Source organism: Salvia splendens, chromosome 16 (genome assembly GCF_004379255.2).
Source record: "Salvia splendens isolate huo1 chromosome 16, SspV2, whole genome shotgun sequence".
Classification (NCBI taxonomy): Eukaryota; Viridiplantae; Streptophyta; class Magnoliopsida; order Lamiales; family Lamiaceae; genus Salvia; species Salvia splendens.
The window spans coordinates 31,955,322-31,978,627 of record NC_056047.1 but is presented as its reverse complement, the minus strand read 5'-3'; the positions used below and the strand labels follow the sequence as shown (position 1 = coordinate 31,978,627).

Genomic DNA, 23,306 nt, shown 5'->3' with positions numbered 1-23,306 from the left:
TCATAAACTTATGTAGTACAAATTTAATACTATTAAATAATCTGTTTTCGATCAAATTAAAATTAAATAATTGCCGTCAATTATGAAAAATAAACATGCAATATTATTACATTCCATGTTTAATATCTCTTTTACAACTCTACTGTTTGAAATTGTTGGGAATCATCCTCCCGCGGTAATAAAACTCCAAATTAACGACAGCTGTAAGAAAATATTTTGGCAGCTATCGAAGCAACTGTGCTCCAACAAGAAGTCGCTCAAGTCTGGTCCACGGCGCATGTTAGCAGCTTTGCCAAGATCGGGAGATACCCGTGCGCTGCTGAAAGTCTATACTCTTATCATTAATTGCCAAAGGAGGAATTCGAGGAGACCCACTCATTGATTTCTGCAAAGCCAGCAAAGGTATCATCAACTTTAATTTTCTTTATTTTAGGCACAAATTCAGTATTCGCTTGAAATAATTAAAAAAAAAAAATGGACGGAAACTGAAGATTTCTTCTCCTCTCTTCTCTTCTCTTCTCTTCTGTTGAGAGGTGTTGACTTTGATCATCAGACTTCTTCTATTTGAAGTTTTACTACTGAATTAACTTCTCTTTGATTTTTTTTTAAAATTTTGTTTTAGTGACTGTAAGGGATTTTGGTGTTTATGATGATGCTCTGCTTATTTTGTTGAAATATTACTAGTTTTAGTATGTGTGCTCTCTCTCCCTCTCTCTGTGTGTGTTAGCGGTTGGTTATTACTAATAGTTATTTAATTATTTGGGTTATTATCGCAATTTTCAATGCCTAGGGTTTGTTCCTAAGCTATTGGAAATCTGTTCGAAATAAATGAAAAATATGACATAGATTTTGGTATATGTTTCTGCATTTGGGAGCTAAGATTCTTGACAAACCTAGGTTGCTTCTTTGGGGCTTTTCCTTTTCAAATGGCATACTAATTTCATTTATTTTGTGTTGAAGACTTATTAGTTTCAATTGCTTGGTTAATTTAAATTTTGGAAGTTAAATTTTGTACTATGTTTAAGTCAAATGTCAAATATTGTATGTGGTAATTGATAGCCCTATTTCTGTTTGATGAACTGAAAAAACAGAGGTACAATGTGTATGTTTCTTCACCAGATGCTTAAATTTACATGAATTTTGGTAACTTTTCTTGAATGAGCTGTAGAATGGTTGCGAATGGCATGGCGGATGTTACATCTGATATCGCTGAGGATGACGGGGCGTTTCAGAATGCCATGATCGTGTCGTCTGAAGTGGATACGAGCTTAGCATACTCTTCGGAGAAGTTGGCAAACTTGGAGAATCTTCTACTGCACGTCTTAGCTGTGGAAGTTGACATCGGTGATGTCAATTTCAGGGATGATGACATCTCAGGGGAATTCTTCGAAAAGGCTTTCACGTTTGATCTGCTTTATGCCATACTGAATTTTGAACTGAAAGGGCTTGACCATCTAATGGCCGGCCTTCAGGATCTCACCGTGGACGCCCTTAATAAGATGTCTTCTAGCGACGATTCAACGCAAGTCGCAGGAAAATTGCACGGTTCTGAGAGTGTACTAAAACGATTCCAAGATCGTGTTCTGAGGATCAAGATACAATTAGCTAAGTTTCAGTTGACGTCGTTCGTTTTCAACAAAAGCGAATGTATGTCTCACCGAATTTTGACTTGTTTATGTTGTGTTTTTTCGGTTTTGAGTAATGAGTTGTTGTTTAACAGATAAGCATGACTGGGATTTGGGTGTCAAGGAAGAACTTCATCTTGCACAGGCAGAATGGAAGCCTCAAATGCGGATTGTTGAGCAAAGACGTGTTCTCAGAATGCTGGAGATCTCTCTTGCGAGAGAGGTGGAGCTCGAAAAGAAGCTGATGGAGGTCAGACAAAACGAAGAAGATTTCAAGTCGAAGATATGCTTACGAGAGCAAGTTGCTGTCGCGATGGAGGAGGCAGCAGAGGCCGCGTGGGGTAGCTTCTTGGAGGCGGATAACAGAGCTGAAGTGCTGATGGGAATTTCAAAAGAAATGATGTTGAAACTTCAGTTTGTCGGTCCTAATGTTTCCAACGCGAACGAGAGGGAAGAAGAACTGAAACTGAAGCTGCAAGACTGCGTTAAGCAGTTGAACGAAAAGGGGGCTTTGATTCAAAATCTAAATTCTAGCAATGCACGGCTTGCAGCTGATAATGCAGAAGTGACAGCTCTTAGAGAAAGAGTTCAAACGCTCGAAGAAAAGATAAGGCAAACTGAATCCCGGCTTGCGGAAGCTAACCTTTCGAGTGAAAGGATTCAGCAGGAACTCAAAATAAGGGAAGATGAAATCGAGTCTGTGAAGGAGAACATATATGCTGCAGAAAGTAGGGCCGGAAGTGCAGAGGAAAAAGTTTCACAATTAACGGACTCAAATCTGGAGTTGACTGAAGAGGTCGACTTTCTAAAAGGTAGCAACACGAAGAAGATTAGCTTACTCGAGAAGCAGTTAAGGGATTTAGATATCCAGCTGCAGCATGCTAGGGCATCCTCGGAAGCAAGCCAAGAACAGCAGAACTTGTTATACACTGCCATCTGGGATATGGAAACATTAATCGACGAGCTGAAACAGACGATCACGGAAGCTGAAAGTAAGACTACGATTTCTGAGGAGCAGCGTGTCGTTCTGTCTGAAGTGAATTCGGACCTGAACAAAGAACTAGACTTCGTACGATCTAAATTGGGATTCATGGAGGCGACTTTGGACAAGGCTGCTCTTCAGAAAAGATCGAGTGCTAAAGACATCAGCATCAAAAGTAGTGTAATCATGGATATGGTTATGCAGATAGCGGTAGAGAGGGAACGTATACAGAAACAGGTCGAGCGTTTTTGCTTGTTATTGTTTCTCCTTAACTTGTCTTTCTGTTTCTGATAATGAATATGAATAAACGAAACCCTGAATCGCGTAATGTAATGCAGTTGGCCTCCTTGACAAAGGAAAACAAATTGTTGAGAGGAAAGCTACAGAATCAAGCAAAGATCGCACCTCTTATCCTGCAAGACGAAAAAAGTTGTGATGATCGAGAATCACTGTCTTCGGGGCTTGATTTGGGTAATGTAGAATCTGCAGAGCATTCTCCAGCTATGGCCACAGAGACTACATTAGAAAATTTTGAGGCAAGTTCTCTTTTTTTGCAGATTATAATCTTATTGAAACCAAAACATTACCTCATTGATTTATTCTCCGTTCGTCCCTCAAAAGTATGAACATTTAATTCGGCACGAGTTTTAATGCATAATTGATAAAGTAAGAGAGAGATTGAAAGAAAAAGTAATTAAAGTATTTTTAGTGGAGAATGGGTCCACCTCATTAGAAAGAAAAAAGTTTCATATTTTTCAGAGACGTACTAAAAAGGAAAATAGTTCATACTTCTCAGGGACAGAGGGAGTACTTATAAAAAAGTTCTTTACCGTGAAGATGTTCCCGTTTTGCTACTAGTGATTATAATGTGCCCTTTAAAAATCAGGTGGAAAAGGCAAACACAAGTTCTTCTTCCCTCGATGAGAGTGGGACAGGGTTGTCCAGTTTGGTTGACGAAAGCACAAGTTCAGTTCTGGACGTGGAGGCTGAGTGCTTGGTTTCGAAACATAGGTCTCGAAAAGTGTATCTAGTCATGGCAACTCTGGTTGTGTTGGTACCCATTTTAGCAGTGCTTTTGTTCCATGAATGACTTGTTGCCTTCGGACCCATTGACTGTTGATCTTCGAGCTGTGAGTGATGCTCGGGACTTGTTGTGATACTGCTGAACTTGGACCCCATCAGATGTAGGCATGATTGTATTATGAATATGGAAAGTGAGTGTGAATATGCAAACTAATTCTAGCCTCAATCAACTGCAATTCTTTCATTGTATTTTTTTTAGGAAGGTTCAAACAGAGATCCTTTTATATCTTATCCTAGCATATGTACTGTATTACTTTGTGCAACCTGTGGATTTGATGCATGAATTTTTTTGTTCAAAGTCATTTATGTTAGTTATGAAGTGTGCAAAGCTCAATGCCTGCTATGCAAAAAGCACATTTAGCAACTATATTACTACCTCCCTCCATGATTGCAACTCCACATTGGACATGACACGAATTTTAAGAAATATAGTGAAAAAATATTAGTAGAATATGGGGCCTATTTTTATATATCAATTCTATAATGAAATGTATGTGAGTGCGATAAAGTTGGTGGAACGTGGGGTCCATTACCAAAAGTTATAAAAAGTAAATTGATTATTTATTGGTGGACGGATGAAAATTGAAAAATAGGACGTATATTGGTGGACATAGGGAGTAGTTCAGAATGACCAACGACGTTGGATTTATATATATATATATATATATATATATATATATATATATATATATAGGTCCATGATCAATTGAGATTTTTTAGACTAATTGAGAAATGAGATGCAATCTCAGCCACTCATTTTTATTAAATGAGTGGTCCAGATTTTGCCACACAAAAAATATTTTTAGATTAATTAATTATGAAATGGCAGAATGGTAATTACATAATTCAAATCCCTAATCTTCCAATCCAGATTCTTTTGACGACGCTGGCTCCTTCTCCATCGCAGCGTCTTCTTCACCAAGCCTGCAGGTAAGGCAGATCGTCGATCTGCGCTTCCTCGAATATGTTGCCTTCTCTGATGACGCGGCGGAGCTCTTCCTTCGCCACCGGGTGGCGGAGAAGCTCCACCATCGCCCACTCGATCGGAGGAGCTCCACCATCGCTCACTCGATCGTGCTGCTCGTCGTCTTCGATCTGGGGAGGAACACCTCCTGCGGTAATTAATCGCTTAATTCGATCAATTACCATGATGATAATGTGGAGTTGACGATCTTCATGATTAGAAGCAACTAAATCCATCAAACTATATCTCAATTTCATCAGCAACATTTGTTCTCAATTTCAAATCTGTCTCACTGATTTTGATTTTTGAAGGTATCCTATGTTTTCAATTGAATACTTCTACAGTAAAGAGAGGTTTTGTTTCTGCATAAATTTCCTAAATCTGAGGCTTCTTTATTCGTTTGGATGTACCAGTTGTTGCTTTGATCTTTCTGCAAATTCCTTCTTTTTTGTTTATTAATTTATGTTTGGTTGAATTGAATTTTTTATGCAGTTCGGATTTCGAGAAATCTCGCTATGCTTGCCTATGAGTGAAGGTTCAATTCGTAGGAGAAATCATTAGTTTATTGTTTATCTCTCTAGAAATTCCGTTTCCTGTTCCATAGTAATTGTCATCATCTGCTGATTCAGCTCAATTTCATTCGATTTGTTGACCGAGAAATCGTTGATTGCACGCCAATGGAAGTTGTCGTGAAGAGAAGGGGTTGACATTTTGCTATAAGTTATTGACATTTGATATGTATGCTATTGACATGAGACATGTGTTGTATGATCATGATGCCAGAAATTGTGTCAACTAAAAAAATTAAGATAAGATAATTATTAGTTTTAATTGCAAGAATTATTTTTGAGTTGTTGACACTTTATACAAGTTGTGAAATGTCAATAATCTTAAAAATTTAAACAAATCCTTAACTGGAAGGTGATGCTTCCAATTTCGATTCTGCCATGGCTAATCAACAAAAAAAATTCAGAAGTAGTAACTAATTTTAAGGTTAATTACAATTTAAAAAAATCTACCAGTCCTGCCTGGAGGGGTAATTACAATTACAATTCATGTTTTTAAGGTTAATTACAATTAAAAATTATGTCAACTATATATGCTAGCCATGTCAACAACTAATAGAAATATGTCAACTATGGTGCATATCATGTCAACGGCACATACATGACATGTCAACTACGGTACATATCGTGTCAACTACACGTACAAGCCATGTCAACTGTGTTACAAGTCATGTCAACTACACGTACAACCATGTCAACTGCACATAGAAACATATCAACAACAATTATAAGTCATGTCAACTAGACATACAAGCCATGTCAACAACTATCAGAGTTGTTTTTTAGTTGTTAACATATACTACAAGTTATTGACATTTTCTTATTAGTTGTTGATATTTGATTTTGCTCTCTATTGACATTCTACTGTATGATTTTGTTTTTTTAATTTTAAAATTTGTTTTCTGAGTTGTACACACTTTATTCAAGCTGTTGACATTTGTGTATAAGTTGTTGACATTTCAATCAAGTTGTTGAACTGATTAACATTTGATATAACTGCTAAGTTCAAAAGTCAGAATTCACAATAATAGTTTTAAAACCCATCCAAAAAATAAGTTAACATCAAACATTAATATCACTTTTTGTTTACTTTTTCTTTCTACGACTAAACAACTCCTTGCACTTGTTGTTTAGCTCAAACAATTTGTCCATGTTTGCTTCTATCCAATCATGAGCCAGTTGTAACATCGGCGACCTCTGGTTACTGTAAATTGATGAAATCATCGTGTAGCAATACCTTCCCCTGAGTATCTGGGGAATCTTTATACTACGCGCAGAGAAGCCAATATCCCATTCACTGCCCTTTTTTGCCAACATAGGTCTCCATGTGCATCATCAAATAGACACCACAGTCCTTCTTGTCCGTGCTTGTGGCCCACTCTAAAGGCATAAAGTTGATTAAAGACTTGTTTATATTTTCTGAAATATCTAACATTTTCTTCTCTATGAAGTATGCTTCAAACATATCTTTCTGCAAAATATATAAATAACTAAATCAAACTACACAAACAAAGCATTTTAACATGATGTAAAAATTATGTCAACCAAATGTAGAGAATATGTCAATAACATAGATAAAAGTATACTATTAAACCAATATCAATGCCATACTTCTCGAACGGATCCATATTTTTATGTGTCTTGCTGTTATCTATTATCTCAATGGTGTTTTTTTTCATCCAATATACTACAAGATAGTAATGGAAATTTACACAAAATGGGAAAAAGACATGTATGACATGAAAGATAAAATGACATTAAAGATAAAATTATATCCAAAGAACACCTGTTCATATTCTGACGTAAATGTCATTGTGAGATCTTATTACCAAATCAATTTCTCTCCAGTTGAAAACTGGTCTTATTTGCATCTCATTATCTATTTGAGAAATGAAATTCTTCTTTGTTGTCGAAGCATTCCAATTATAGCTATGTCAATAGTTATGTCAATAGCCATGTCAAACAAATCATATACTCTGTTCAAAAAAGTATATACTCTGTTTTATAGCTATGTCAATAGCTATTGTATGAAATGAAACACAATAAATCTATATCAATAACTCTTTCTGGTTCAATCTACAATCATCCTAACAACTATTCAAACAAACATATACTGTTATTATAACTATGTCAATAGCTATTGTATGAGATGTCAATAATCTTAAAAATTTAAACAAATCCTTAACTGGAAGGTGATGCTTCCAACTGCGATTCTACCATGGCTAATCAACAAAAAAATTCAGCAGAAATCAAACTCATAAGAAAACAAATCCAGATTTCCATAACCAATCATCACAGGAAACCTGCATAAATTAGCTTGATTGGTTGCAGAAACTGCTGTCAGGAAATCAACACCAAATTAGTGCTAAGATCCCTAAATTTGTAAAACCGATGAAATACACATTAAACAACTGAAGCTAAAAATGTGGAGATATTCATCACTCAGTTCAATTAGTTTAGCTGAACAACGCAGCGAGCAATCTCCAATCAATATGAAATGAATTAATCATAAGCTGAGTAGATCTTCCCCAATTATATCAAATTCAGGTAGAGAGAGAGAAATAGAGAGTACGGCGCAGACGGTGAGGCTGAGAAATTGAATGTGGCGGTGAGAGAGGGTCAGCTGAGGCGGAGATCCGACGGCGGCAGTGAGTTGCGAGGCGGCGGAGGGCTCCGACGTGGCATTCTCGAGGAAGAGAAGAGTGAAAGAAGTGAAGCGGCGGGGAGCGGGCAGCCGGAGACTCAGCCGGCTAGGAGGGGAAACAATGCCGCCATTTCCGCCGCTGGAGGTTCACAGAGTCTGCCCGCCGCCGCCCAGAACCACCTCTCAGAAGCTCCGCCTCCGCCTCTCCGAGATATTCTTCCCCGACGACTCACTCCACAAGTTCCAAGGATCAGTCGTGGTTTTGGAAACTGATTTTAGGGCTGCAGTTCTTCTTCCCCCAATTAAAACACGAAATGACACTTATACCCCCGTGTTGACATAATGTGATAGCTGTTGACATTTAGTTAATCTTGTGGATTAGTGGCTGATATTGCATCTCATTTCTCAATTTAGCTAAATAATCTCAACCTAACAGGACCCTATATATATATATATATATATATATATATATATATATAGGATAGTGATCAAGATAGAACTAATCATAAGTGTATAACTAGAGAACAAATCTCAGCCACACATCTTAATACTCCAAATTAATCCTATGGCTTAGCTATTTTTACATGTTTTAAATAAAAAGTAATTAACAAGGACATTTTTGGAAACTAAAAATTCAACTCCAACCGTCTCCTTCCCATTTCCAACTCCAATTTAAAAAATGAGGCTTCTATTCACACTCCTTTTCCTCTCCCCTTTCTTTCTCCTCTTCCCAGCCTCCGCCGCCGAGCTCAAACGCTATTAATTGGAGCAGATTCATCATGCTGTGGTGGCGGAATACGAGGCCGTGTAGAATCTGAAAGCCGATCAGCTCATCTCTGTGAGGCTTTTTCTTCATCATGCTCATGTCGTCGTGTGCAATAGAGAGAGAGAGGATTGAATGAAGGAGGTTTTGGTGTGGTGAGGAAACGCGGAGGATTTCTGATCTGCTTCAACAACAGCATAGCCAACTTCAAAAATCGCAGGAGATTCGCCTTGGGTTTCTTCTCCCTTAGCAACGACAGTTTCAACATATTTTCTTCTCTTTTAATAATTGCAAATTGGCCCCACTTTTTGTGGTCGTTAAAATATTTTTTCTATACCTATTTATAGATTGATCTCACTATGCTCGTGATTGTGTAATTTTATGGGAGCATGTCAATTAAGGTTGATTTGAATAAGCGTTATTCGGATTTGATATTTTATTAGCTTAATATAGCTCCCAAATAAAATATTTTGTTATAGTGATGTTTTTTTAAACAATAGTGAAGTAAAATCATAATAAGAGTGGTGTGTTTTGTAAATAACAGTGAAGTAAAATCATGCCAAGAGTGATGTGTTTTGTAAACAAGAGTGAAGTAAAATCATGCCTAAGAGTGATGTGTTTTGTAAACAAGAGTGAAGTAAAATCATGCCAAGAGTGATGTGTTTTGTAAGTAAAATCATGCCTAAGAGTGATGTGTTTTGTAAACAAGAGTGAAGTAAAATCATGCCTAAGAGTGATGTGTTTTGTAAACAAGAGTGAAGTAAAATCATGCTAAGAGTGATGTGTTTTGTAAACAAGAGTGGAGTAAAATCATGCTAAGAGTGATGTGTTTTGTAAACAAGAGTGAACTAAAATATTCTGATTTTACTTCACTCTTGTAAACAAAACACATCACTCTTATTCTGATTTTACTTCACTCTTGTTAACAAAACACATCACTCTTATTCTGATTTTACTTTCCTCTTGTAACAAAACACATCACTCTTATTATGATTTTACTTCACTCTTGTTCACAAAACACATCACTCTTATTCTGAGTTTACTTCACTCTTGTTCACAAAACACATCACTCTTATTTCTATTTTACTTCACTCTTGTTCACAAAACACATAACTCTTATTCCGATTTTACTTCACTCTTGTTTACAAAATACATCACTCTTATTATGATTTTACTTCACTCTTGTTCACAAAACTAATCACTCTTACTGTATATCATTAATTTTTGTGGACTATTTTTGTTGAACTTTAGGGGTAGCCTAGTTATACAATGTATAAATATGGCTTTGCATGTGAGCACCCAATTACAGTGTAAAAAACACATAAAGTGCAATATCAGCCATCTCCCAATATATCCTCCATCTATGCACGCAAACACTTTGTACACCAAATACTTTATTCGATGGACAAGACTCCTAGCGCTCATCCTCATCATCGCAATCTGCAACGAACAAATCTGCCAGAGTGGTTCTCTCCTTCTTCTTCATCATTACATATTCAAACACAAACTCAAGCTCTCCATCTTCCTCTTCCTCCTCCACATTTTCAGTTAACTCCTCCGTTAGAAGCAACGGATTGCCGCCACGTTGATCTATGAGGGATGAGGAATCATCATCAACATCACAATCATCCTCGGAAAAGTAAGCGTCAGTAAGTTGTTGATTTTGATGCTTCAACGGATCGCCGCCACGCTGCTCGCACTGTTGCCAAATTTACTCCACCACCGACGCCACTGTCGCCACCTCCGTCTCCGACAGCCTGTTCGCAATCAGCTTGAACTCCGCCAAATTAGTAGTGCAGTGCCTTGACCACCACCAGAATCTGGATCACATGCGCCGCCAGCAGGCGCCCCCCGCCTCCCATGAACAGCTCGTATGGCCGCCAAGGCTTCCCCGGGTACACCTCGTTCACATACATTCTCTGTGGCTAACATCGCCTGAATATCACCCCCCACGTTCCGCACCCCCGTGCAGCTGCGCAGCCTCCAGCGGATCGTCGAACTTCACCTTCTCCGCCAGCCTGTTGCACCCGATCAGCATCACCGCCGCCACGAAACTGCACACCACCACCGCCCACGGCTCCACCACCGAGCACCCCACATTTTTATTATAAATTATGATATGTACTTTGACCATAATACCCCTGCATTTTTATTATAGAGTATATTTATGATTAATGGAACTAATATCTCCTTAAATTCAAAAATTAATACTAGCCCTTGATTTTTTGATCTTGTGGCTATGATTTGTTCTCTAGTTATTTGGTTAAGGGGTGTTTGCCATAGATCACTACCCTATATATATATATATATATATATATATATATATATATATATATATATATATATATAGGGGTGTGCTATAATGATAACTCATATTTATGTGATAACCCTATAACTAAATCTCCACCACACATTTTTAAAGCTCCCGCTCCCCTGGTGTGTGATGCAAATCATGCAACTTGACAAATAGGAAGTAAAAGGTTCAAAACTAATTGCTGTTCGAGGTTAGAACAATATCGCAACGGCCATTTTGGTAATTTTACTTAATGTGATAGCTTCCCTCTTTTTATAGCATCGCAAATCTTGCATGAGATTAGTATTTATTTTTTTTGTATTTACTTTATGTGTTAACAATAAAACTAAATTTAGGTTGGATTATACAGTATAATTAATTAGTGGGAGGGTCCACTAGATATATAGGTGACTTGAGCGAGTGTAAAACATTGACCATATTTTATGTTTTGTGTTGTGAATGTTTAATTACATGTGCGTGCGTAGAGTGAATGAAACAGTTGCTATCATTTTATCAGAGTATCATTTTATCAACTCAGAGTATCATTTTATCCGTCAAAACTATCATTCTATCCGCCAAAACTATCATTTTATGTACATACCTACAAATAAATAAAAGTATCATTGTATCAACTCATAGTATCATTCTATCCGCCAAAACTATCATTCTATCTGCCAAAACTATCATTTTATGTACATACCTACAAATAAGTAAAAGTATCATTCTATCAACTCAGAGTATCATTCTATCCGCCAAAACTATCATTTTATGCAGTAGGAGCGAAAGAATGGAGCGAAATTCAGAAATTAAATGAGGGAAATGACATATTTTGGCACCTAAAAACATGTGTTTTGTGGATACGGTTCCAATCAAATTTGAAGTTCTTAACTGATTAAATTTGATTTCAGCCGGCAATCTCTCTTGGATCTCATCATTGTGCAACTTGCTCCACGTGCAGCAGACGAACTCTGGTACGGGAAAGATCAGTTAACACGATCCTAATTTTCAATATTCATGGATCTCATCAGTATTGGTTGAAGTTTACACAATGGCTTTTTTCAAGCTATCCATTGATAATTCCATAACATTGTCAACTATTTTTCTTCGGATTGATAATCAAAGTGAACTTCAAATAAACAATTTTATTCTTAATAAACCAGTACAAGTTATCCGATTATTTCCCAATATCTGGAATTTTGTTTTTGACAGTCCTACTGTTGAATTGATTTACACAGTTGAGTACCATCTGGGCAGAGACAGCCGATAATGCTCGATCTGCTGCACGAACCTTAGTTCTTGGTATGCAGTAAACCTAACATATATAAGCCAAAAGTATCATTTTATCAGTCAAAAGTATCATTTTATCAACTCAGAGTATCATTCTATCCGTCAAAACTATCATTCTATCCGCCAAAACTATCATTTTATGTACATACCTACAAATAAGTAAAAGTATCATTGTATCAACTCAGAGTATTATTCTATCCGCCAAAACTATCATTCTATGTACATACCTACAAATAAGTAAAAGTATCATTGTATCAACTCAGAGTATCATTCTATCCGCCAAAACTATCATTCTATCCTCCAAAACTATCATTTTATGTACATACCTACAAATAAGGGGATAAATACACCATTCATACAAAATGTATCACTCTTGTTTCGAATTAGTACAAAATGTTTTAAGTTTACATAATTAGTACAAAAAGTTTCACTCAAGTTTCGTTTTAATACAAACTGTAACCAAAGTTTTAGCTCCGTTAATATTTGACATTTGACTCTTTAAAATGCATTGAGTAGAAGGATGGAACAAAGAAACAGTAGGAAAATTGTCATTTTGCTTCTTCGATAAAAAAATTTCGGCACGAATTGTTTGTTGTTGCCGTTGTAGGCCTTCTAAACCACTTCCATTTTTTTTTGCTTAATCTTTGTAAACAATGACCTTTTAGATTATGAATATTTTGATTTTCAATCCAAAAGCAGAAACCTCTGCTAAAAGTTTAACCAACACAAAACCTCTGCTACAAATTTAACCAACACAGGAACATTCAATTTTGAGAGAAAGAGAGAGATGGTTTACATAAAGAGAAGTTGGATGTACTAGGCTCTTCTCGCCCAACTCACTCAATTCTCGAAGTTTGCCATAATTATCATTTTATCCGTCAAAACTATCATTCTATCCTACAAAAGTATCATTTTATGTACATACCTACAAATAAGTAAAAGTATCATTGTATCAACTCAGAGTATCATTCTATCCTACAAAACTATCATTTTATGTACATACCTACAAATAAGTAAAAGTATCATTGTATCAACTCAGATTATTATTCTATCCGCCAAAACTATCATTCTATGTACATACCTATAAATAAGTAAAAGTATCATTGTATCAACTCAGAGTATCATTCTATCCGCCAAAACTATCATTCTATCCTCCAAAACTATCATTTTATGTACATACCTACAAATAAGGGGATAAATACACCATTCATACAAAATGTATCACTCTTGTTTCGAATTAGTACAAAAAGTTTTAAGTTTACATAATTAGTACAAAAAGTTTCACTCAAGTTTCGTTTTAATACAAACTGTAACCAAAGTTTTAGCTCCGTTAATATTTGGCATTTGACTCTTTAAAATGCATTGAGTAGAAGGATGGAACAAAGATACAGTAGGAAAATTGTCATTTTGTTTCTTCGATAAAAAAATTTCGGCACGAATTGTTTGTTGTTGCCATTGTAGGCCTTCTAAACCACTTCCAGTTTTTTTTTGCTTAATCTTTGTAAACAATGACCTTTTAGATTATGAATATTTTGATTTTCAATCCAAAAGCAGAAACCTCTGCTAAAAGTTTAACCAACACAAAACCTCTGCTACAAATTTAACCAACACAGGAACATTCAATTTTGAGAGAAAGAGAGAGATGGTTTACATAAAGAGAAGTTGGATGTACTAGGCTCTTCTCGCCCAACTCACTCAATCCTCGAAGTTTGCCATAATTATCATTCTATCCGTCAAAACTATCATTCTATCCTACAAAACTATCATTTTATGTACATACCTACAAATAAGTAAAAGTATCATTGTATCAACTCAGAGTATCATTCTATCCGCCAAAACTATCATTTTATGCAGTGAGAGTGAAAGAATGAAGCGAAATTCAGAAATTAAATGAGGGAAATGACATATTTACCCCCGCGCCTTTTTTTATGAAGTTCTAAGTTTGTGTGGTCCAGATTTGGTTATAAGGTTATTACGATATTTAGGGGTTATCATATGATCACAACTCTCTCTCTCTCTATATATATATATATGGAGTCCCATTATTCACAAATCCACTCTTAAAGACCGAACCACCGAACCATACCAAATTAGAGTTTTAGATCTAGTTTTTTATGGATGAGAGACATAAATTTATCAATTATTTTCGCCTTCATCACGGGCCTATTTTAATTCATCCGAAGGTAAATAAGTCATACTAACATGTTACGAAGATTTAACTTCATTCCAGTAGGTTTTTACTTCATTCCAGTAGGATTATTACTTCATTCCAGTACGTAAATGCGGTTTCGCCGTCGCGTGCCGTTCTTTCTCTCTACAATATCTATCACCACCGCCACACCGCTGATATGGTGTAATAAACACATTGAATGATGTAATAAATTATTGGAATGCAGTATGTGTAGAAGCATTTGAAGTCCTACTGGAATGAAGTAATAACGTTTCTGAATGAAGTAATAAACGCACTTGAATAAATTACATTTTTTAATGTAAATAAAGTAAAAACTCAGGTCAATGAATTCAAATGAAACATATGTTGAATCATTTCAAAACCTACTGGAAGAAAGTAAAAACATGTTGTAGTTTCAAGGTATTACGTACGGAATGAAGTAATAAACCTATACAATGAAGTAAAATGGGCTTGTAATGAAGACCGAAAAATTTACACAGCAACACATCTCATCAAAAAAACTAGATCTAATGGCCCAGATTTGGTCTCTAGTTCGGTCTTTAAAATTGGTTCGACATTGATCACAACTCTATATATATGTATATTTATATATATATATGTATATAGGGTAGTATTAAACTCCTTTTCTCCCCTTAGATTTTAGTTCCTTCTTAATCTGGACCGTTAGATCTCATTCATCAACGGTCCAGATGATCTGCATTATTACACTATAATGGGGCATTATTAGTCGGTGTGCATTATTCAACTGAAAATCTTCATTATTACGCTATAATGGTGCATTATTAGTCGGTGTGCATTATTTAACTGAAAATCTACATTATTAAATGACACGTGGCATCAATCTAACCGTCGGATGACAAAATCGTGGGGCTGAGATCAAGAAGGAAATAGGAGAAAATATGGAAAAAGGATTTGAATACAATCCTATATATATATATATATATATATATATATATATGAGTGCATTATAATGATAACCCCAATTTCTGTAATAACCCTATAACTAAATCTGGAACACACATTTTTAAAATCACGTGGTCTAGATTCAAAGTTAGCTTTCCTTCATAAAAAAGGCGCAAAGGGTAAATATGTCATTTCGCTCATTTAATTTCTGAATTTCGCTCATGATAAAATTTACGTATCCAAATTTCGCTCATTTAAATATGTAAAATCTTATTTCCCATGATATACAGATGTATGAGGTTCAGTTACACGTATGTATGTATGTATATGGCGTCCGACAAAACTATCATTCTATGCAATAAACCTAACATATATCATTTTATCATTTTATCAGTCAAAAGTATCATTTTATCAACTCAGAGTATCATTCTATCCGGCAAAACTGTCATTCTATGCAATAAACCTAACATATATCATTTTATCATTTTATCAGTCAAAAGTATAATTTTATCAACTCAGAGTATCATTCTATCCGGCAAAACTATCATTTTATGCAATAAACCAAACATATATCATTTTATCATTTTATCAGTCAAAAGTATCATTTTATCAACTCAGAGTATCATTCTATCCGACAAAACTATCATTCTATGCAATAAACCTAACATATATCATTTTATCATTTTATCAGTCAAAAGTATCATTTTATCAACGCAGAGTATCATTCTATCCCCCAAAACTATCATTCTATGCAATAAACCTAACATATATCATTTTATCATTTTATCAGTCAAAAGTATCATTTTATCAACTCAGAGTATCATTCTATCCGCCAAAACTATCATTCTATGCAATAAACCAAACATATATCATTTTATCATTTTATCAGTCAAAAGTATCATTTTATCAACTCAGAGTATCATTCTATCTGACAAAACTATCATTCTATGCAATAAACCTAACATATATCATTTTATCAGTCAAAAGTATCATTTTATCAACTCAGAGTATCATTCTATCCGCCAAAACTATCATTCTATGCAATAAACCTAACATATATCATTTTATCAGTCAAAAGTGTCATTTTATCAAGTTAGAGTATCATTCTATCTGACAAAACTATCATTCTATGCAATAAACCTAACATATATCATTTTATCAGTCAAAAGTATCATTTTATCAACTCAGAGTATTATTCTATCCGGCAAAACTATCAATCTATGCAATAAACCTAACATATATCATTTTATCAGTCAAAAGTATCATTTTATCAACTTAGAGTATCATTCTATCTGGCAAAACTATCATTCTATGCAATAAACCTAACATATATCATTTTATCATTTTATGTGATATTTGACGAAATTCAGAAATTAAATGAGGGAAATGACATATTTACCCCCGCACTTTTTTTTATGAAGTAAATCTAAGTTTGAATCTCAACCACAAGATTAGAAAATATGTGTGGTGCAGATTTGGTTATATGATTATTACAATATTTAAGGGTTATCATATGATCACAACTCTATATATATATATATATATATATATATATATATATATAGGGGTGTGTTAAGGTCCTTCGCAGCTTTTCAGTCCAAGCTTCAATCAGATCACAGCCCTTAGATCCTTGAATTGGATGGTTGTGATGATCTGCATTATTACACTATAATGGTGCATTATTAGGCGGTGTGCATTATTCAACGGAAAATCTGCATTATTACACTATAATGGTACATTATTAGTCGTGTGCATTATTCAACTGAAAATCTGCATTATTAAATGACACGTGGCATCAATCTAACTGTCGGATGATAAAATCGTGTGGCTGATATTAAAAAGAACAATAGAACAAAAGATACAAAAAGGAAATGAATACATCCCTATATATATATATATAGGTTAGTGATCAAAGTATAACTAATCTTAAGTGTATAACTAGAGAACAAATCTCAGCCACACATATTAATACTCCAAATTAATCTTATGACTTAACTATTTTTACATGTTTTAAGTAAAAAGTAATTAACAAGGCATTTTTGGAAACCATATTCAACTCCAACCGTCTCCTTCAAATTTCCAACTCTAATTTCAGAAAAAATGAGGCTTTTGTTTACACTCCTTTTCCTCTCCCCTCTCTTCCTCCTCTCCCCAGCCTCCGTGTTAAGAGCACAATTCTCTTAACAAAGAAATCCTGCGATTACACTCGCAACACACCAATCCGGCGCCCCGAACGTTGGGGTCGGCGGCTCAATTCGTGGCTGGCGCGGAGAACTTCCTCCGTCGGCAGTCTTCAAGGTTTGATAAGGAGTATTGCACAAGTAATGTGGGCAAATTATTTCTTCATTCAAAATATAAAAAGATAACAACCTAGCCCTATTTATAATACTAGAATACTAGCTTAGGGAACAAGAAAACAAGATATGAAAATATACTATGAATCAAAAGATATGGGGAATAAAAAGATAACTAAATATTTGGGGAATCCTAAGATATAGGGGGATCGTTACAACTCCCCCAGGGTTAAAATCCACCTTGTCCTCAGGGTGGAAACCACGACACCACGAAGAGTCCCTCCGGGATCAAACGCACAAGACTGCCCTCTCTTTTTCAATATTTTCTTTGTGTTGCTGATTGCGGTCTTCTTCGTAACCAATTTTACAGTCTTGACTCTAATCTCATCCTCAAATAACATTCTCTTTTCTTCCATTTCCTCTTCAAGGTTGTACTTTTGTATCTCAAAAGCAGCCTTGTCCTCCTCAACAAGGCTTAGACTCTCCATCCTCTCGATTTTGCTCTGCTTTTCAGGATGCATACTTAAAGTCTTTTCTTTCGACTCCAAACTAGAATCAAGAGCTTCAGGTTTCATCTCTTTCTCGATCACCCTCAGAAAAGTGTTGTTGACCTCATCTTCTCTTTTGGTAATAGAGTCATTCTCTTTCCTTATCTCTTTTTGATTCCACACATTACTAAGTACTATCAACTTCTCTTCCCTCTTCTCTTCATCATCGTGCGAATCAATTTTCCACTCCTTTTTCCTTGAGCTTGAGACAGCCGCTTGCGGTTGACGAGGAAAGGCGCATAATGGAGCTTTCACGGACATCTATAGCAAGGGCTGGCAAGGGCTCGGTGCGGCGTAGGGAGGAAGCTCAATAGTCGATGTTGTACTTGGCTGCTGTAGCTGACGATCTGACGGAGTCAGCTGTGGCTGATGTTCTGGCAACGGGGGAGCACGAATCTTTCCAACACGGCGACCGGACGTTTGGGAGGGCAGATCCCAGCAAGTCTGGTTTTCACATGCAGAAACGGCTGCTGATGCGATTCTGACGAAGACCAACCCGAGTTCGGGCTTTGGCGAGCGCAATGCGGCTGTCGGAGTGGCCGTTCCTGCTCCGCGAACTGATCCCCAGAGGTGAAGGCATTGCGCGGAGGCCGGTAGACATTCTGTCGGGCGGAATACCAGCTGGAAATAGAGCGTGCGTGCGGCGGCTCGTAGTAGTCGCTGAGCACTCCAGGTTGTTCCCAGTCTGAACACGAATACGGCTGCGGGCCGTACGTATCTAGGCTGAAATACGATGACGGCCTAGAGGTGTATGGAGGTGTTCTAGGCCGCGACTGACTGTGGGGTGGATAGCGGCGGGTTCGCTGCGAGTACATCGGGTCTGGAGTCTGATGAGGCGGTGGCTCCGGCAGGGGAGGCGCACGAAGTTTGCCAAAGCGTCGATTGGCTGCGTCCAACCGGGTCTCCAGTTTGTCAATCGCAGCATGTATGCGATCAAACAACTTGGTTGTATAGGAGTCTTCCAAATTTGGCATCTCAAAGTCTCTAATTAGGGTGAATGGATGCGGAGGGTGAGAACCGATGAAAGCACCAGTTGTTAAGAGCACAATTCTCTTAACGAAGAAATCCTGCGATTACACTCGCAACACACCAATCCGGCGCCCCAAACGTTGGGGTCGGCAGCTCAATTCGTGGCTGGCACGGAGAACTTCCTCCGTCGGCAGTCTTCAAGGTTTGATAAGGAGTATTGCACAAGTAATGTGGGCAAATTATTTCTTCATTCAAAATATAAAAAGATAACAACCTAGCCCTATTTATAATACTAGAATACTAGCTTAGGGAACAAGAAAACAAGATATGAATATATACTATGAATCAAAAGATATGGGGAATAAAAAGATAACTGAGGAATCCTAAGATATAGGGGGATCGTAACACTCCGCCGCCGACATCCTTGTTGAATTAAGCGTAAATCGCTATGAACATTATCATCATTACTTTTATGATGGAAATCAAATTTGCCGATCTCAGTTTGATCCTGATCCTATCTCGATGCAATCGATATAATTTCAGTTGTAGTCTATAAAGCCCAACAACGCCTTTTTCTCTCTCTTTTTTGCTGCTTAATTAGTTATTTCAATGGCTTTAACCTTCACTTTGCGCTGCAACCCGTAAGCCTTTTTTTGTTCTCTGTTACTCTTACATATAATTTCGAATACAGATGATTTAGTTACCTAATTAGTTTATAATTGCATTTGAATGTATTTAGCCCACATATTATGTTTTGAATTTAAGCTGTGTAAAACGAATTTTGAAAAATCTTACTATTATATATACACTTTGAATAAAGTATAAGTAATATTGCAAGTTTGCAACGTACATAAAGAGTTGTTGAATAACAATCTCATGATTTCAATTCCATATTAGTATTAAAATTGGTATTTGGATTTTTTGGGATCAATTTTATCACTATTAGCATGATTTTATTTTACTGTTGTTAATAAAATAAATCACTATTAACATGATTTTACTTCACGGTTGTTAATAAAATACATCACTATTAGAATGATTTTACTTCACTGTTGTTAACAAAACGCATCACTATTAGAATGATTTTACTTCACTCTTGTTTACAAAACGCATCACTGTTATTATGATTTTTCTTCACCCTTGTTTACCAAACACATCACTCTTAGCATGATTTTACTTCACTCTTGTTTACAAAACACATCACTCTTATTATAATTTTACTTCACTATTGTTTACAAAACACATCACTCTTGTTTACAAAACATGTCACTCTTAGCATGATTTTACTTCACTGTTGTTTACAAAACACATCACTCTTAGCATGATCTTACTTCACTCTTGTTAACAAAACACATCACTATTAGCATGATTTTACTTCACTATTGTTAACAAAACACATCACTATTAGCATGATTTTATCGAGTGCATCACAAGTTTGTAATGTGTTTTTCCTCATATTTTCAGGAAAATTGCACGAGTGCATCACAAGTTCTGAGCCTCCAAAATAAATAAACCGCTGCCTAATCCTAACATGTCCGATGCAGCTAAATAAGATTGGCAGAGGCATGAACAGACGAAAATAGTGCTGAAAAAAAGCTACATTGTGCCTGAATGACTTATTATCCCATTGCAGTCTATATATAACTGAGAATTCTACAACATAGTAAAGGAGTGAAATGCACACCATTTTGTTTCCAAGGATTATGCCAACAGAAACCATTAAATTGAATGTCATTGCAAGAACTGGACCACAAAAGCGCTGTTGTTGGCGCTTTGCTCCTTCTGTAGTCCGGAGCTCATGATAAAGAGAGCTTCTGAGTTCTTCCAATGCACGTCCTGGTTAAAAGGCTATCAGATACACAGTCCCGTCGGCCGAGACATCTCCGACGGCAGCGACCACCGTCAGCTGCTTTCACTGTCTGATTTTTTGAATTTCACGGCGCAAAGAGATTGATGAGCCGAAGAATGCGTTTCCGCCATTCAAGGATGATTTTTTGATCGAGTTTGAGGGGACGAAGAGAGCCTGGAATTGAGCGACCGATGCCATTTCAATTTTGTATGTGAAGTGACAATTATACCCCCACCTTGTTATTGTGGAGTAAATTTGTGATTGAAGGAACTAATTTCTCCTTAAATTAGAAAATTACATGTATTAATACTAGCCATTGATTTTCTTGATCTTGTGGCTATGATTTGTTCTCTAATTATAGGTTTAAGGGGCTCTTGCCCTAGATCACTACTATATATATATATATATATATAGGGGTGCGTTATAATGATAACCCCAATTTCCGTAATAACCCTATAACTAAATCTGGAACACACGTTTTTAAAATCACGCGGTCTAGATTCAAACTTAGATTTACTTCATAAAAAAAAGCGCGGGGGTAAATATGTCATTTCGCTAATGATAAAATTTGCGTATACAAATTTCCCTCATTTAATTTCTGAATTTCGCTCATTTTATCATTTTATCAGTCAAAACTATTATTCTATGAAATAAACCCATCATTTTATCACAAAGCAGTAAACGTATCATTTTATCAACTCAGAGTATCATTTTTATAAGCTAACTGTCATTTTATCCGCTTAGATTATCATTTTATTAAACAAAAATGTCATTTTATACACCAAAAATACCTATCATTCTATCGGCTGAAAGTATCATTCTATTGGCTGAAAGTATCATTCTATAGGCTGAAAGTATCATTCTATCAAGCAAAAGTATCATTTTATAAGTTTTATGTCATTTTGTCACGTTAAAGTATCATTTTATCAGCTTATATGCAATTTCGCCAGCTAAACTATCATTTTTATAAGCTAAATGTCATTTTATCCGCTTAGATTATCAGTTTATAAGGTAAAAGTATCATTTTATTAAACAAAAATGTCATTTTATACACCAAAAATACCTATCATTCTATCGGCTGAAAGTATCATTCTATCGGCTGAAAGTATCATTCTATCGGCTGAAAGTATCATTCTATAGGCTGAAAGTATCATTCTATCGGGCAAAAGTATCATTTTATCAGTTTTATGCCATTTTGTCACGTTAAAGTATCATTTTATCAGCTTATATGCAATTTATCCAGCTAAACTATCATTATTATAAGTTAACTGTCATTTTATCCGCTCAGGTTATCATTTTATAAGGTAAAAGTATCATTTTATTAAACAAAAATGTCATTTTATACACCAAAAATACCTATCATTCTATCAGTTGAAAGTATCATTCTACCCGGCAAAACTATCATTCTATAGGCTGAAAGTATCATTCTATCGGGCAAATGTATCATTTTATCAGTTTTATGTCATTTTGTCACGTTAAAGTATCATTTTATCAGCTTATATGCAATTTATCCAGCTAAACTATCATTTTTATAAGTTAACTGTCATTTTATCCGCTTAGGTTATCATTTTATAAGGTAAAAGTATCATTTTATTAAACAAAAATGTCATTTTATACACCAAAAATACCTATCATTCTATCGGCTGAAAGTATCATTCTATCGGCTGAAAGTATCATTTTATCACTTTTATGTCATTTTGTCACGTTAATGTATCATTATATCAGCTTATATGCAATTTCTCCAGCTAAACTATCATTTTTATAAGCTAAATGTCATTTTATCCGCTTAGATTATCAGTTTATAAGGTAAAAGTATCATTTTATTAAACAAAAATGTCATTTTATACACCAAAAATACCTATCATTCTATCGGCTGAAAGTATCATTCTATCGGCTGAAAGTATCATTCTATAGGCTGAAAGTATCATTCTATAGGGCAAAAGTATCATTTTATCAGTTTTATGTCATTTTGTCACGTTAAAGTATCATTTTATCAGCTTATATGCAATTTCTCCAGCTAAACTATCATTTTTATAAGCTAACTGTCATTTTATCCGCTTAGATTATCATTTTATAATGTAAAAGTATCATTTTATTGAACAAAAATGTCATTTTATACACCAAAAATACCTATCATTCTACCCGGCAAAAGTATCATTCTATAGGCTGAAAGTATCATTCTATCGGGCAAAAGTATCATTTTATCAGTTTTATGTCATTTTGTCACGTTAAATTATCATTTTATCAGCTTATATGCAATTTCTCCAGCTAAACTATCATTTTTATAAGCTAAATGTCATTTTATCCGCTTAGATTATCATTTTTAAGCAAAAAGTATCATTTTA

General features: G+C 35.6%; 1 protein-coding gene across 4 annotated transcripts; it reads left to right on the top strand.

Moving 5' to 3' along the window:
- Positions 1-251: 251 nt before the first annotated feature.
- On the top strand, positions 252-4,005 carry LOC121772020 (WPP domain-interacting tail-anchored protein 2-like). Of its 4 annotated transcripts, none has more exons than XM_042168933.1 (5): positions 252-402; positions 1,169-1,647; positions 1,721-2,844; positions 2,946-3,143; positions 3,494-4,005. In XM_042168933.1, the coding sequence occupies exons 2-5, from the start codon at positions 1,170-1,172 to the stop codon at positions 3,695-3,697; spliced, it is 2,004 nt and encodes a 667-aa protein (XP_042024867.1). In that variant the 5' UTR covers positions 252-402; position 1,169; the 3' UTR covers positions 3,698-4,005. The 4 variants fall into 4 exon arrangements, with proteins under 4 accessions (XP_042024867.1, XP_042024866.1, XP_042024869.1 ...); XM_042168934.1 differs by lacking the exon at positions 252-402 and adding an exon at positions 425-533; XM_042168932.1 differs by lacking the exon at positions 252-402 and having other exon boundaries at positions 409-1,647.
- The last annotated feature ends 19,301 nt before the right edge of the window (positions 4,006-23,306 follow it).

Excerpts from the sequence above, each read along its gene's own strand:
- LOC121772020 (XM_042168932.1), top strand. The coding sequence starts at position 1,158 with ATGAGCTGTAGAATGGTTGCGAATGGCATGGCGGATGTTACATCTGAT. Across the intron at positions 1,648-1,720 it reads CGTTTTCAACAAAAGCGAAT|ATAAGCATGACTGGGATTTG; the intron begins GTATGTCTCACC and ends GTTGTTTAACAG. Across the intron at positions 2,845-2,945 it reads GGGAACGTATACAGAAACAG|TTGGCCTCCTTGACAAAGGA; the intron begins GTCGAGCGTTTT and ends AATGTAATGCAG.